General features: G+C 40.7%; 1 protein-coding gene across 2 annotated transcripts in view; it reads right to left on the bottom strand.

The window, feature by feature from the left end:
* Positions 1-14010, bottom strand: part of LOC107700179 (nectin-2-like) — a 91888-nt gene that overhangs the window by 51829 nt on the left and 26049 nt on the right. For both annotated transcript variants that reach the window (XM_016501737.1, XM_016501736.1), the window contains exons 2-6: positions 8520-8629; positions 8108-8360; positions 6587-6883; positions 6105-6222; positions 4240-4388 (exon numbers count right to left, since the gene is read on the bottom strand). In XM_016501737.1, the coding sequence (XP_016357223.1) occupies positions 4240-4388; positions 6105-6222; positions 6587-6883; positions 8108-8360; positions 8520-8629 (927 nt within the window). The remainder of the gene's footprint in view (positions 1-4239; positions 4389-6104; positions 6223-6586; positions 6884-8107; positions 8361-8519; positions 8630-14010) is intronic.

The following is a 14010-nucleotide window of genomic DNA, read 5'->3' as shown; positions in this document are numbered from 1 at the left end:
CTTTCGCCTAGAAACACACAGCGTCTCCCTGACATGGCTGCATCAACACTAACTGCGGTTACTGAAACCACGCCTTCTTTCTTTGCGTGAACATTTGGGCAGCATCATGCAAATATTTCCACATAGTGAGGTAGATATGTGGGGGCGTGTTAGAACCAGCCGTTTTAGGGGGGCGTGGCAGAGTCTTAACTTTGATAAAGAATATCTCTTTGGTTTTGAGACTTTAGTCTTTGCAACTTCAGGATTCTTATCTATGCATAATCAGCTTGTAACACTCCAAAGAGAAAGGAAAACTTGAAATCGCATCATATGACCCCTTTAATCTGCGTAAACCCCACCCCTTTTTTACAGTCGACTACAAGCTCACATTCAGATCTGATTCTCTTTCTGTATCAACCGATGCACAGCACAAGTCTGTGCCCTATATTTTTCCTGATAATTCATTTCACTCAGATGTATGTCACATAATGGCAGAAAAGATCTACCACTACTTCTGTTAAAAATTGCTTCAAGGAATCAATTCATTAAAATAAAATTCCTGTGTACCCATCCTCATGTTAATACAAAGTTAGAGGGGTTCATTGTTGATTTGGAGCCCATTGACTTTCATTGTTAAAAAAAAAAAAAAAAAAAAAAAATCTTTAAAATATCTTTTATGTTTCACAAAAGAAAATAAGTCATAAGTTTGCAATGCCATGACAGTAACGGTTTTGGGGGAAATATCCATTTAAAGGTATAATTCACCCAAAAATGAATATTCTGTCATTAATTACTCATGTCGTTCCAAACCCGTAAGACCTTCATTCAGCTTTGGAACAGAAATTAAGGCATTTTTGATGAAATCCAAGAGCCCTCTGATCCTCCATAGACAGCAAGGGAACCACCACTTTCAAGGCCCAGAAAGGTAGTAAGGACATTGTTAAAATAGACGTAGAATCTGAGGTAGAATCCGGATGCGCTGTGGCTTGTTTACAAGCACAGGAATGCACACGCACGCGTCGTGATACTCTCATGAATGGCAGTGGAGACTGACTGGAAGAGAAGAATAAAGTTATTTTTGTTTTCTTTGCGCACAAGAAGTATTCTCGTAGCTTCATAAAATTAATGTTGAACCATTAATGTCACATGGACTATTTTAATGATGTCCTTACTACCTTTCTGGGCCTTGAACATGTCAGTTGCATTGCTGTCTATGGAGAGTCAGAAAGCTCTCAGATTTAATCAAAAATGTCTTAATTTGTGTTCCAAAGATGAACAAAGGTCTTAAAGGTCTGGAACAACATGAGGGTGAGTAATTAATGACAGAATTTTCATTTTTGGGTGAACTATCCTTTTAAGCATGAGCAACAGTTAAAAGTGATACTGGCTCGTGAACACCACTAATTATATTGTATTACCACTAATGTAGTCTCTTTATCTTTCTCTAAGTACTGGCAGTATATTAATAAACGTACATATTAGTGCTCTGAAAGACTCTAAGCGAATGGCTGAGTGGATGAATGAAGCTCATTGAGCTTTCCTAGACAGACGAGAGGGGAAAAATGTCTCTGAATGCCTCACATTCTCTTTTCATTTTTTTTGTCACACCACTGGACGAGAGAGAGCAGAACAAGGCAGAGGAGGAGATTTTTTTCCATGACAGCTGGATGGAGAACATGACAGAATCTCCAGAGTTGAAAATGAATGATGGAGGAGAGAGAGAGAGATAGAGAGAGAGAAGTGGGGGTTGAATCTAGGTTAGCTTGAGAGCAACATGAGGCACAGTGTTGAGAAACGATTTGGATTCGTAGTTGGATTCCCGGCTCTGGCTCTAGTGGTGGAGCTACAAAACACGCTCCAAGGTATCTCTGTACCGCTCTCATGCTTTCAGGAGGAACACCGAGACAAGATCTGTGCAGGCCGACCTTAGTCACCATGGAGATGGCTGCCTGGGGCGAAGACAGCCACGCGACTGAGAAGGTAGTGGCCATTTCATGGCTGTCAAAACGGCTGCACTTAAGCAGAACCACTTCACGGCTAAGCAACACTTCCCGCGGCGCTCCACGGAACATATCTCCTCTTGCACCTGACTCTCACACTACACGCCACAAACACCAACTGAACACAACAAATTTTGTCTGCACACACACTGCACAGGCTGGCTTTGCATTACGGGTTTGATTAGCATTTCCCTTCTGCTCTTCCTTTGACAGGAGTATAAGAGGCCGGGAGCTGAAACAGCAGTGACTGACTTATCCTCGCCGAGAGCCTCTTTTGTGTGGAGATGGTTGGAGAAGGAGGGTGGGTAGCAGGTTTGGAAGGCACAGAAGTGGTTCAGGCGAACAAAACAAAAGAGTTTGAAGAGAAGAGGATGAAAGTAATGCGAGCGGAAGAGAGGAGGAGAGTGAAAGGATGCACGTGAGATGGGAGAGCCGTAGGTTCCCAAGGGGGTAGAAATGCCACCAGCATTCATCTGCTCCACCCTCCTCTCTTGGTTCCACCTCTTCCTGCTGGTCCTTTTCTCTTGCTTTCACTCCGTGAGAATATGGGAGGAACCAAAAGAGGAGGGAAGGCAAGATGTTGTCAGTTTAGTGTTTGGTAGGGGAATGTACTTTTTCCAAATGAGCAAAGATCTGCCTTCAAGCAACACTGATCTGCAAGGACACGTATATGCAAGAAAGAGAGGGGAAAGCGAAGGGGAATGGAGAAAGGTAGAAGGCTTTTAAAACCCAAGTTGTGAGAGAAAAGCACCTTTCCTCCACATTACCTAAGAGATATTAGTCTGGCTCAGCACTAAAGCAGCTCAGTCCCTCCGCAGTCAACCATGTGGATATTTTATTCCATCAGCCTGTCACAGGACATCAGAACGGGCCAGAAAAAGCTTGGAGAGGACAATTTTGCATCCCATGACGGCCATCAAACGTACTGTGGCGCTCGCTTTAGTCATGAAACTCTGGGACATGAAGGAGTTAACCAGGGGTCACAAATCCAACCCACACCCATCTGAACATCAGTGATAATACAGTCAAAAAACTGAAAAATATTAATGCAATCAAAAAAGAATTATTGATTTTGTCAATAAAGACCAGATGGATCAAATGGATGGATTAAAATATGATGGAAAAAATATTAACTCTTGTTTTAATAGAAATGTAGAAAGAATACAATTGATTTATATATTCCAATCATATTATGCCGGGTAAAAACCTGATAGTGAACCATTATAGTAGAGGGTGCAGTAGCTTACTCAAACATATCTGTTCAAAAGGTGTTTTTTTTTTTAAGAAACTCATATTTACTATACTTTAATACCTAATATTTATCCTGCAAGGATGCAATAAATTCATCAAAAGTGTTACAAAAGATTTATTTTTCAAATTAATGCTGCTCCTTTAAACATTCTATTCATCAAAGGATCATAATATATCATGATTTAAACAAAATATTAAATAGCAAAACTGTTCTCAACATTGATAATAATAAAAATAAAAATGTTACTTGATCAGCACATTTGCATATTAAATTGATTTCTGAAGGAACATGTAACACTGAAGACTGGAGTAATGTCTGCTGAAAATTCAGTTGTGCCATTACAGGAATAAATTACATTTTAAATTAATACTATTTAACAATATTACCATTTTAACTGACTGTGGCCTTGGTGAGCATAAAAGCATGAAAAAAAAAATTTACAGAACCAATGTGTGAGAATAAGCTATATACACAACATAAACTTGTGCATAGCTTGTGTTGTGAAATCGCCTTTACAGCATGCATGCAACATCTAACTAATTTTCGACATTTTTGTGAAAACCTATGACTTAAACAGAAAACAGTGTCAAAACACTGCTCAACACCACCCAAATACAGTCACATCTGCAATCACAAACACTCACACACTCCTCTCTTTAGAAAACATCCTTCAGAATTCTATGGGAAATGTGTCACATTTTCAGACATGTTTTACCAGATCAAGAAAGTCTCAGACTAAAGTAAAATATGCCACCAGTGAGTCAGGAACAGCTGAAGGCTGAGGGATGACAGTGCATGCGGGGTGATCTTGAGGACAAATAAAATGACGAACAAAACACATACAGACAAGAAAAGTGCCAACAAACTGCCTTATGTCTGAACTGTAACCCCTTGCTTGTCTGAAATTAGGTCTCATTTTTCCAACTTCTGCCCCTGTCACCACGTAACACTTACCCCAGTGGAAATGTGTGAGGAACCTATAATGAAATACTATATAGACAGACTCACCCCTCACGAAGACGGTGACCTGATCTCTGCCGTATCCCAAACTGTTTCTGACCTCACAGATGAAGGTGGTGTTGATGGCGTCATCCATTTTCTGCACAGCGAGCCGGTTTTCCTGCACCTGCACCGTTTCAGGCATCAGTCCAGACAAACTGAGGAACAAAAACCAGACAACATTAGCACAGTGTTTCTGATAGAAACTAAGCTTAAAAGACCTATTGACTACTAGCATAAAGTCTGGTCCACTTTGTAGCTTATTCTGGCCAAGAACCGCCCACTTAGAAGAAGCCATCTGACTCACATTTTATGTTTTTATGCCGTTTAGATGAGGGTCCTTACTCCCAGAACTTGTGTCAAAGCCAGCCAATCAGAATAAAGGGTGCCAGATTGAGAACGTGCTTTCCATTTTTGTGTGCAATTTGCATCAGAGGCTTCATCAAAGGACAATAGGTGGTTTATTGTTATTATCTTAAGCCGAGTGCACACTTTGATTTTTACAGTATTTTACAATTGCTGTTTGTCAGATTATACAATATGATCCCAGTGAGATTTTTGAGTAAATGCCAAGGCACACTGTGGCGACATCAATGATACACAGCGTAGCCAAGACTTTGGTTCCAATCATCCCTTTTAGGGCTGTCGCGATAACCGCAATATCGCGCTATTGACAAGTAAACCGCAGAGGAATGCAAGAACCGCAGCAACCGCGATTTTTGCGTGTTTTCTTTTTTCGTAAGGTTATGCCCTTCTCGTTTTACACTTAATGCATGTGGACTGAATATTAAACAAGTTAGTAATGATAACATAATGTGTACCATGCTGATTTGTACAGAGGCTCCATAGATTTGCACTTAACAAGCCTAAACAGACAGTGAATGAGAGAGAGATCGACTGAGCGCGTGCGATTACTTGCGTCTGTCCTCCAGGCCGAGTCGTATATATTTGTGAAAATAGGTTGTCATGTCCAAGGAAGCGAAATCTCTGTCTTCGCATCGATGCATAGCTGGTCAGCTGAGCATTCTAAAGTGGCGCTCAAAGTTAAAATGATTTCAACAGCGTGTTTCATTACGTCTCTTTGAATGAATGAATCAGCGTTTTTGAACGTGTAGTTGAATGACAGTCCATTTCCACCACCTTGTGGCGCAACACTGTAACTACACTGACTGACAGCCCGTCTAGAACGCGCGCGCAGACGGAAATATCAATAGAAAGTCTCTTGTCCAGTCAGATTAGAAAATCAATATCGTAACACATACACACACAAATTATATATATATATATATATGGCGGTAATACCGCATACCGCGCTATTGAGCCACTCAAAATTACCGCAAGGGAAATTCCCTCACCGCGACAGCCCTAATCCCTTTGACTTTCATAAATTCAGCCATCAAACTGCATGCAAAATTTCAGACTGCCAAAACCTCCATAATTCATTTTCCTATTCTGCTCCGGGAGGGCCAGTGTCCTGTGTTTAACTTCGATCTGCCCCAACACATTTGCCTGGAAGCTTCTAGCGATCCTGAAAACTTAGATTAGCTGGTTCAGGTGTGTTTAATTAGGATTGGAGCTAAATTCGGCAAGAAGGCAGCCCTCCAGAAGCAGGATTGGACAACGTTGAACACACCTGAACCAGTCAGGAACACTAGAAAATTGCCGGCAGTTGTTTTGGAGCCAAACTATGCAGGAAAGTGGGCCTCCAGGGGCAGGACTGGAAAACCCTGCATGAAGCAATCAAAGACTGGAGATTTTCCCCAATGAAGTCTTTAACTATCTTTTAAATATGGTAAAATGTGGCCTGAAAATCTAGTGTAAACCTGGCTAATGGGAAAGAAAAATCAGAACTGAAAGTGAAAAGAAATGCTCACGTTTTCCAGGTGACGGTGGTGGGGACGGGGTTTCCATCTGCCTGACAGGTCAAAAATGCACTTGTCTGACCCCTGTACCAGTTATTATCATACCCTTTGATCTGCACCCGGGGAGGATCTGACAGAAAGAAAAAGACAGAGTAAATAGGTGGATCGAACAACTAGCCTTTATGAATGAGTTTAGCTTTGAGCCACTGAAGTCTTGGACAAATCGAACATTGATCAGCTGACTCCATAATGACCTCATTGACCCTTATTCTTATTTTGTGTTTCTGGTCCAAGCAGCACTGTAAAGCCTCAGGGTAATTTGCTTGATGGCCGTTACTAATGTCTGGCATATTGTGTAGACACATTACCGGCCAGGACCAATAGAGACATGACTCACTAAAACAATTCTCAGCTATAGCAACAGGAAATGCTAAGCATAACAGCATTTGGATCAGTAGTTTCTGGTGTATTTAATGGTCTGTTTGAAATCTTACATTCAACAACAAGTTTCATCGGGAAGGTCTCAGGTTGGGGCATGGTACGGTGTGACACCACACAGCTGATGTCTTTGCCATTATCCGACGGTTGCGGAACCAGCATGTAGGCACTCTGGACGCTGACCGTATTATCCGGATTGTCTGTTGTGATCGGCGTCGTCACATTTCCGTTAAGCGTTGTGGACCAAGAAATGGTCGCTGCAGGACGGCCATTGGATGATTCACAGCGTGCCACGATGACTGGGGTTTTGCCGGCGGTAACTGTGACAGTTGTAGCTATGTTCTTCGGTTTAGCTGTGGGAAAGAGAGAGAGTCTGACCTTTATTTGATGCTATAATGTGAAGGAGGGTAAGGGAAGACGAGAGGAGGAGGGGAGGAAGTGGAGACGGGAAGATCACAGCTCGGCTTGTCCTGCCACACGCTAGCACAGCGCTCACATTGTACTCACGTTTCGCTCTGAGAAAGACATCAAAGAGAGGGAAAGGAGAAAAGCAGGGGAGATGGGGAACGACAGGGAAGCGACGTCCTCTCAGCATGATAAGCAGGCAGATCAATAGCAGGGAGAGAGAGGAGGGAGGGGGCAAGTGAACGAGAGCCCAGCCAAGGTTACTGCCACATTTCACACACATTAACAGCAGCACAATTGATCTGACAATACCATTTATAAATCCCCTTTAAGCCCCGCAAACAGACACAGACGTGAGCGTGAGTCTGAGTACACACATATTTTTTAAAACAGACTAAGGCTGCAACTGACAAATATTTTCATAATTGATCCAAGCTGTCATTTATCGTTTCAGTCTCCTACAACTCCTATGTACATATTTCAATTGATCATGTAAAAAACTACATTTTTTTTTTTTGTTTTTTACACATCTTTCCAATAACTGGATATAAAAAAATATAATTCCCCTTTGATTTTTATTGAAAAACAGTAAACTAATCAGATTTTTAAAGTTAAACTTCCTCATTTTATTGAAGAAAAAATATTCCATGTCTTGTTCTCCAATAAACAATTTGCAAACTATAGAAATACAAAGACAGTTCACTCCTATACTTATGAATGGAAGAAACTGCAACACGCAATATGGCGGGATAGTCCCGCCTTCTAAATGAAAGAGCCAATCGTTGATTGGTAAAGTCATTGCGTCACTGCAGCGGCCATTAGAAGCTCCGATTCCCATAGAAAGCTGAGGCTGGACCAGCCGATGCGCATGCACAGTCATAAGCGCGTTGGAACTACGCATGCGCATTGGCTGGTCTAGCCTGAAAAATAAGCTTTTTATACTATTTGAGCATAAGAAACAACATTCATGGGGCTGCTCATTTCAGATTTTGTTGCTGATTTGAAATATGTAATTTAAATCGCATGTTCAGCGAGCAATTTTTGAGATTTCAGGATTCCCCATTCATTTAGATAAGACTTGGTCTTGTTTGAGCTGCCCGGAGGCATTGCAAATATGGCGGCCGAGTGAACGGACTTTCCATGAAAGGGACTTTGCACAAACTCATACTCACCCAGCATGACCAGCGAAGAGACACCCTGTTCATTGCCAGAGGGGTAGGTGGCATATTCACAGATATATCGGCCCTCATCGGTCATCTTCACATTGCTGATCTGAATGGATGGGTTGTCCAAAGTGGGCGGATCTAATATAAATCTGACACGTCCTGCTACAGGGGATTTTGTTGGGTAATTTACCCCAAAGCTTGGATGGAAAACTGCAATGTTGGTTCGCTCTGTGTCAGTCCGTTCAAAGATCCATGACACCTGCATGCCAAAGAAAACAAATCCAAAATCAATTTGGATGATGACCAACACTTCCAGCACATCAAATGCTTTCAGAAAGTTCTTGCTACGACCCCAGCGAACAAGTTCTTTCTACAAACTCTTGTACATTGGGTTGGCAGGAAACAGTTGATTTCAGACCTGAGTGAGCTGGGTTTCGCCTGGGTTCGGAAACTGGCATCGCAGTGTCACTGCCTGACCAGGATATGACACGACTTCTGGCTCCACCCTCACGCGCTGAGCCAACACTCCTGGAAAGAGAACGAGAAAAGGCCATGAGAACAGGAAACAACCTTCACTTCTGTCCGGATAAATTCAGGTGACCCGCGACCACCTCGCTGAACGCGCCAGTGAGAAATTCAGCACGTACCAGCGCAGTCTAGGAGTTCAGGGATGGCGAAATAAGAAATGATAAATGAGGTTACAACAAAACAGCAAGTAGGCCAATGTTTCTGATCTCAGCCGGGTTGTGAGAGGGTGCGAATCTAAATGTGAATGCGTGTGTGCAAGCGTGTGTGAAAGTATCTATGAAAAAAAAACAACATTCAGCTCGCTCTCACCACGAAGCATTCATCATCCACCACCATCCTGACAGAACACATTGAACGAGTGCACGTGTGTGTGTGTATGTGTGTGCACACATCAGTGGGGATTTAAAGTGGTAAAGAAGTGAAAACTGCACACAAAACACAGTTAAGTATCATGGGAGCACTGTATATGTCAGAGCCTTGGTGCTCATGCGGACCTGCAAGTTTGAATCCGACTCGCAACATTTTCTGATTCTATTCTCCCCATTATTTCCTGTCCTCTCTCTGCTATAGCTTTATAAAAGTTGCAAATCTAAAGGTGTGGCCACATTTACCATTTCTACGGAATTTTTGCCGTCGAAATACGCTAATTTCAGGAAGAATCTATGCAATCATCGGCGCCGATAGCCTCGTGGTTAGTGCGCCGACATATACAATGCAACTGTGTTCACGGCGACCCGAGTTTGATTACTGTCTGGAGTTCCTATGTCAATCCCGCTCCCCTCTCTCTACCCAATGCTTTCCTTTCATTTCTTGACAGTCCATCTGAATAATAAAGGAATAAAAAGCCCATAAATAAAGCTTAAAAAAAGAATCTGTGCAATCGCGAATTTGCGTCAGATTTGCGCAGATTTCACATCGGGTTGATTATGTGAACTCAATGTGTGCTGTGAGCTTTATACATTGATACACTACTGACAATAAACAATCAACCTTTTTAGCACGCAAAATTTCGTTATTGTGACCACGAGTCAAACAGGTATATAAAAAGCCCTATCAAAAGCTGTTCCTTGGGTGGTACCCTTTTCAAAATCATACTAATATGTACCATTTAGGTACTGATATGTACACTTTAGATCAGGGGTGTCAAACTCAGTTCCTGGAGGGCCGCAGCCCTGCAGAGTTTAGTTCCAACCCTGCTCCAACACAAAAACAATGTAGTTTTCAACTGAGCCTGAAGGACTTGATTAGCTGGATCAGGTGTGCTTAATTGGGGTTGAATCTAAACTCTGCAGGGCTGTGGCCCTCCAGGAACTGAGTTTGACACCCCTGCTTTAGATACTAATATGTATGCTCAGTGTACTAATATGCTCCCGTTAGGGGTAAATAAAATACAAAGTTGTACCTTTTTCAAAGGGTACCGCCCCAATGTCACCTTTTTTCCTGAGAGTGTACAGCATGTTGGTAAAAAACTAGTTTGACCAGTTTGTCTGCTAACCAGCTGAAAAGACTGAAACTCACGAACGAGAAAACACCGCCTCATCAAAACTGTGACGTTTAGAGGGAAAGAAAAAGGAAGCAAGAGGAAGCTTGAAAAAGTAAACAAGGTTTATAGGAACTCTGAATTGTTTCCTTATTAGTTTTATCAGGAACAGACAGTGGCGTTCAAAAGTAAATAATGAAAATATGGGATTCAAAATTTCTAGGTCACAAATCAATTTGTGATATTGATAATGTGACTCTTTGTCTTCTTTCGTTGAAGCTCAACATGCTCTGGAGAACATGATCATCAGGATTTTACACAAACTTGGGAGTTCACACAGCTTTAAAATAAGTGTGGAAGTACAAACTAAATACTTAGACATTCTCTCTTCACCCAAATTGTGATGCTGAAAATATAATTTGTATAAAAAATACATTTGTATTAATAAAACTATACATTTAATTAGAAAAATGGAAGCATTTTTTCCAATAGTCTCGCAGGTGCTCAGTCTGTGCCGAGGGGGTGCATGTGTGTGCATGTGCCCACCAAGGCGATTACTTCTGAGCCTGCGTTTAGCACCGCTGAGCCCTGTTATTGAAAATCTCCCTCTCTCAGTCTCTCTCTGGATGGAGAGTGAGGATAGGTCATTACACCGATGTGTAGAGCGAGTCAGCAGTCCATCAGAACACTAAACACATTCACTTCTCACCTCAACATACAGCAGCGCGGTGTGTAAATGGAAAGGAGGGAAGGGGGCAGAAGATAGAGAGATTTAATAATAAACTGAAAGCACAGGAGAGATACAAACCACCTCAGTCAGCGTAGATGGCATTTTTCTCACAAATGAAAAGGTTGTAAAGGGATAGACGTACGGTCCCTTGTATCATACAGTATATATCCTGCATAGGTGATCTTCAGGTCCATTATCACATCTAGTTTTTTACATCCTAGAGTTTTTTTTTCTCAATCATCTGAACTGGGTTTAGAGGAAAAGTTCAGAGAAAACTGTAAAAAATAAGAAATATATATTTTTTAAAAATTACAAAAAGAATATATGTAAAGAATAAAATGAAATGTCAAAATTACAATGAAATAAAAATGTAAATGTAAAAGTAAAAAATAAGTATAAAAATACAAATATAGTAAAATAAAAAAAGTTAAAAAAAAAAATTCAAAATAAAAAAAGAAATAAATGGTAAAATGTTAAAAAATAAAATAATAATAATAATAAAAAGTTTTCCATTTACTAAATTTAGGAAGGGTATCCCACTCAAGAGGACTGTTGTATTCGGGGTTCTTCTTTTGAATGCCCCTGAGCTGAATGATAAACCACCCAATAAAAAGACTGTTTGTCTATACATCAACTTTGTTTCCATTAATATAAAACAAAAAACGACAGCTCCATGGATTAAGGTCCAAAGCAGCATGTAAAACAGAATGAGAGACAGAGGCTGTGTGTCAAGTGTGTTTCTCTGTGCTTGCCGCCTTCAGGTGACATGCCACACACACACACTCCGAGGGTGTTTATGTAAATCACACACCACCATTCGGAGGCCTGTCACCCATCATCATGTCACACACACACACACACACACAGGGAACACCGCTGTCTTAAATCTGACCCTGCTTCTGCTCCTCATCCTTCCATTCTGGGAGAAAAACGGTTTAGTCCAGTGCGGACAGTGACAGACGAGTGCCCAGAATGAGAGTTTAGATGGGAGACGACACGCTGTGACTACCAATTGAGTGTGTGTGAGTAGACCTTCATTTTATATCACAAGGACAGATGACGGAGCATACAGGTTCTATCCGCAGAGCCAGAGCTTATTATCACTCACACATAACCGGAGTAAATGCGTGGTAAGCAGGAAAATGGAGATGTCCCGTGGGTGAATGAGAATCATTCATGACACAGCTGATGTGAGCAGAGAGAGGAATAAAGACTGAGGGGTGGGAACAGACGGAGATGAACAGCTGGAGGGGGTCCGTGGGGAGCGCGGCCATGCGTGTGTTTGCGCGTACAGTAAACATGTTTATTTATGTGCATACGCAGATGTCTCCAAGTGTGAAACTGTACCTTCTGTTTTTGGGGACTTTTTGCCACTTTTTATTGATAGAGACAGTAGAACGGAGATCGAAAATCTGGGAATTAGAGGAACCTTAGCACAAAGATCCAGGTTGAATTCAAACCATGGTTTACCATATAGTGCAAAATTAATTTTCTTGTATTTTTATTTTTATTTTGTTTTTTTGTTCGTTTTTTTTTTTTTTTTTTAAACTTAAAGGGTTAGTTCCCCCAAAAATGAAAATTCTGTCATTAATTACTCACCCTCATGCCGTTCCAAACCCCTAAGACCTTCATTCATCTTCGGAACACAAATTAAGATATTTTTGAACGTAATCAACGTAATCAGTGTTGTTTACGTTCAGTAGACAGCGCGTGCATGCTGAACGTAAACAACGCTGATTACGTTGATAACGTTCTGGAGTACTCTAAAAAAAAAAAAAATGGCGGAACACGGTAACTTGGGGAGAAGAATTGTTGAATAAATTCGGTCATTATTGTTTTCTTTGCGCACAAAAAATATTCTATACGGTTGAACCCCTGATGTCACATGGACTGTTTTACCGATGTCCTTGCTACGTTTCTGCGCGTTGATCGTGGTAATATCCTTGCTGTCTATGTAAGGTCAGAGAGCTCTCAGATTCCATCAAAAATTTGTGTTCCGAAGATGAACGGAGGTCTTACGGGTTTGGAACGACATGGGGGTGAGTAATTAATGACAGAATTTTTAGGTGAACTAACCCTTTAAAACAAGATATATTACCATTTTAAGAAATTTAAGTAAAATTTGTAGAAATTTTGACTTTTATTCAGCAAGGACTGCATTAAATTGATAAAAAGTAACAATAAGGACTTTTTTATTGTTACATAGTTTCCAGTTTAAAAAAAATGCTGTTAAACTTTCTATTGCTTTTGAACTTTCTATTTATAAAAAGACTGCTGAAAAAAGGTATCACAGGTTTTTACAAAAATATTAAGCAGAACTGTTTAAAAACATTAGATAAGATCTTACCAAATCCAAGTACAGCAGTGTTTATTGCATAATAGCTTACATTCTTCCTTCTTAGGTAAATGCATCTTGTTTTAACGAAGTTAATGAACCAAAAAGAAAATGCAGTATGCAAATCGCAGTATGTCAAATGACCGAGATCTCAGATGTCCGAATACTCAGTATTCATGAAACAGTCGGTAAACAATCCCCAGATGACCTGCTGCATCTGCTGAGATTCTGAAGCCAAAGTGCAACCAGTGGACACTTTGCTATCCCATGGAGCAGAGAAGCCATCAGATTAAAAAGTTTAACAAAAACAGTAGAGAAGTCAATCTGCTTGTTTCGAGTCTAAGTGCAATAGGTTTCTGTCATTATTTACTCACCCTCATGTCATTCCAAATCCATGACTGTATGACACAAAAGAAGATATTTTGAAGAACGTTGGTAACCAAACAGATTACATTGGCTTCCATTGTATGTATTATGTATTATGCTCCAAAGAAGAAAGTCATGCATTTTTTGAACAACATGATAATGAGTAAATGATGAGATGATTTTCATTTTTGGGTCAATTATCCCTTTAAATTGTGCTTGTAAATTGCGAACACCTAGGTAAATTATTTTTAGCATATGTCAAAGTTCAAAGAAATACATCTACCATTGACTAGTACGCAAATACGAGAATTCGTACACAGCCATGTGTCTGGAACAGATGCCCTTCAGAATCAGCATTCAAACATTTCAATGGCGTGTTATCATTTTGACCAGATATTTTTGTATCAAGCGTGTGTGATAAGGAGTTAAAATGATACACCCCCCCCCCCCCCCCCACCCAAACAAACAGA

The sequence above is a fragment of the Sinocyclocheilus anshuiensis genome, unplaced genomic scaffold (assembly GCF_001515605.1).
Source record: "Sinocyclocheilus anshuiensis isolate Anshui unplaced genomic scaffold, SAMN03320099.WGS_v1.1 scaffold955, whole genome shotgun sequence".
Classification (NCBI taxonomy): Eukaryota; Metazoa; Chordata; class Actinopteri; order Cypriniformes; family Cyprinidae; genus Sinocyclocheilus; species Sinocyclocheilus anshuiensis.
Note: the sequence above shows the minus strand (reverse complement) of the source record. Positions and strands in the feature narration are given on the sequence as shown.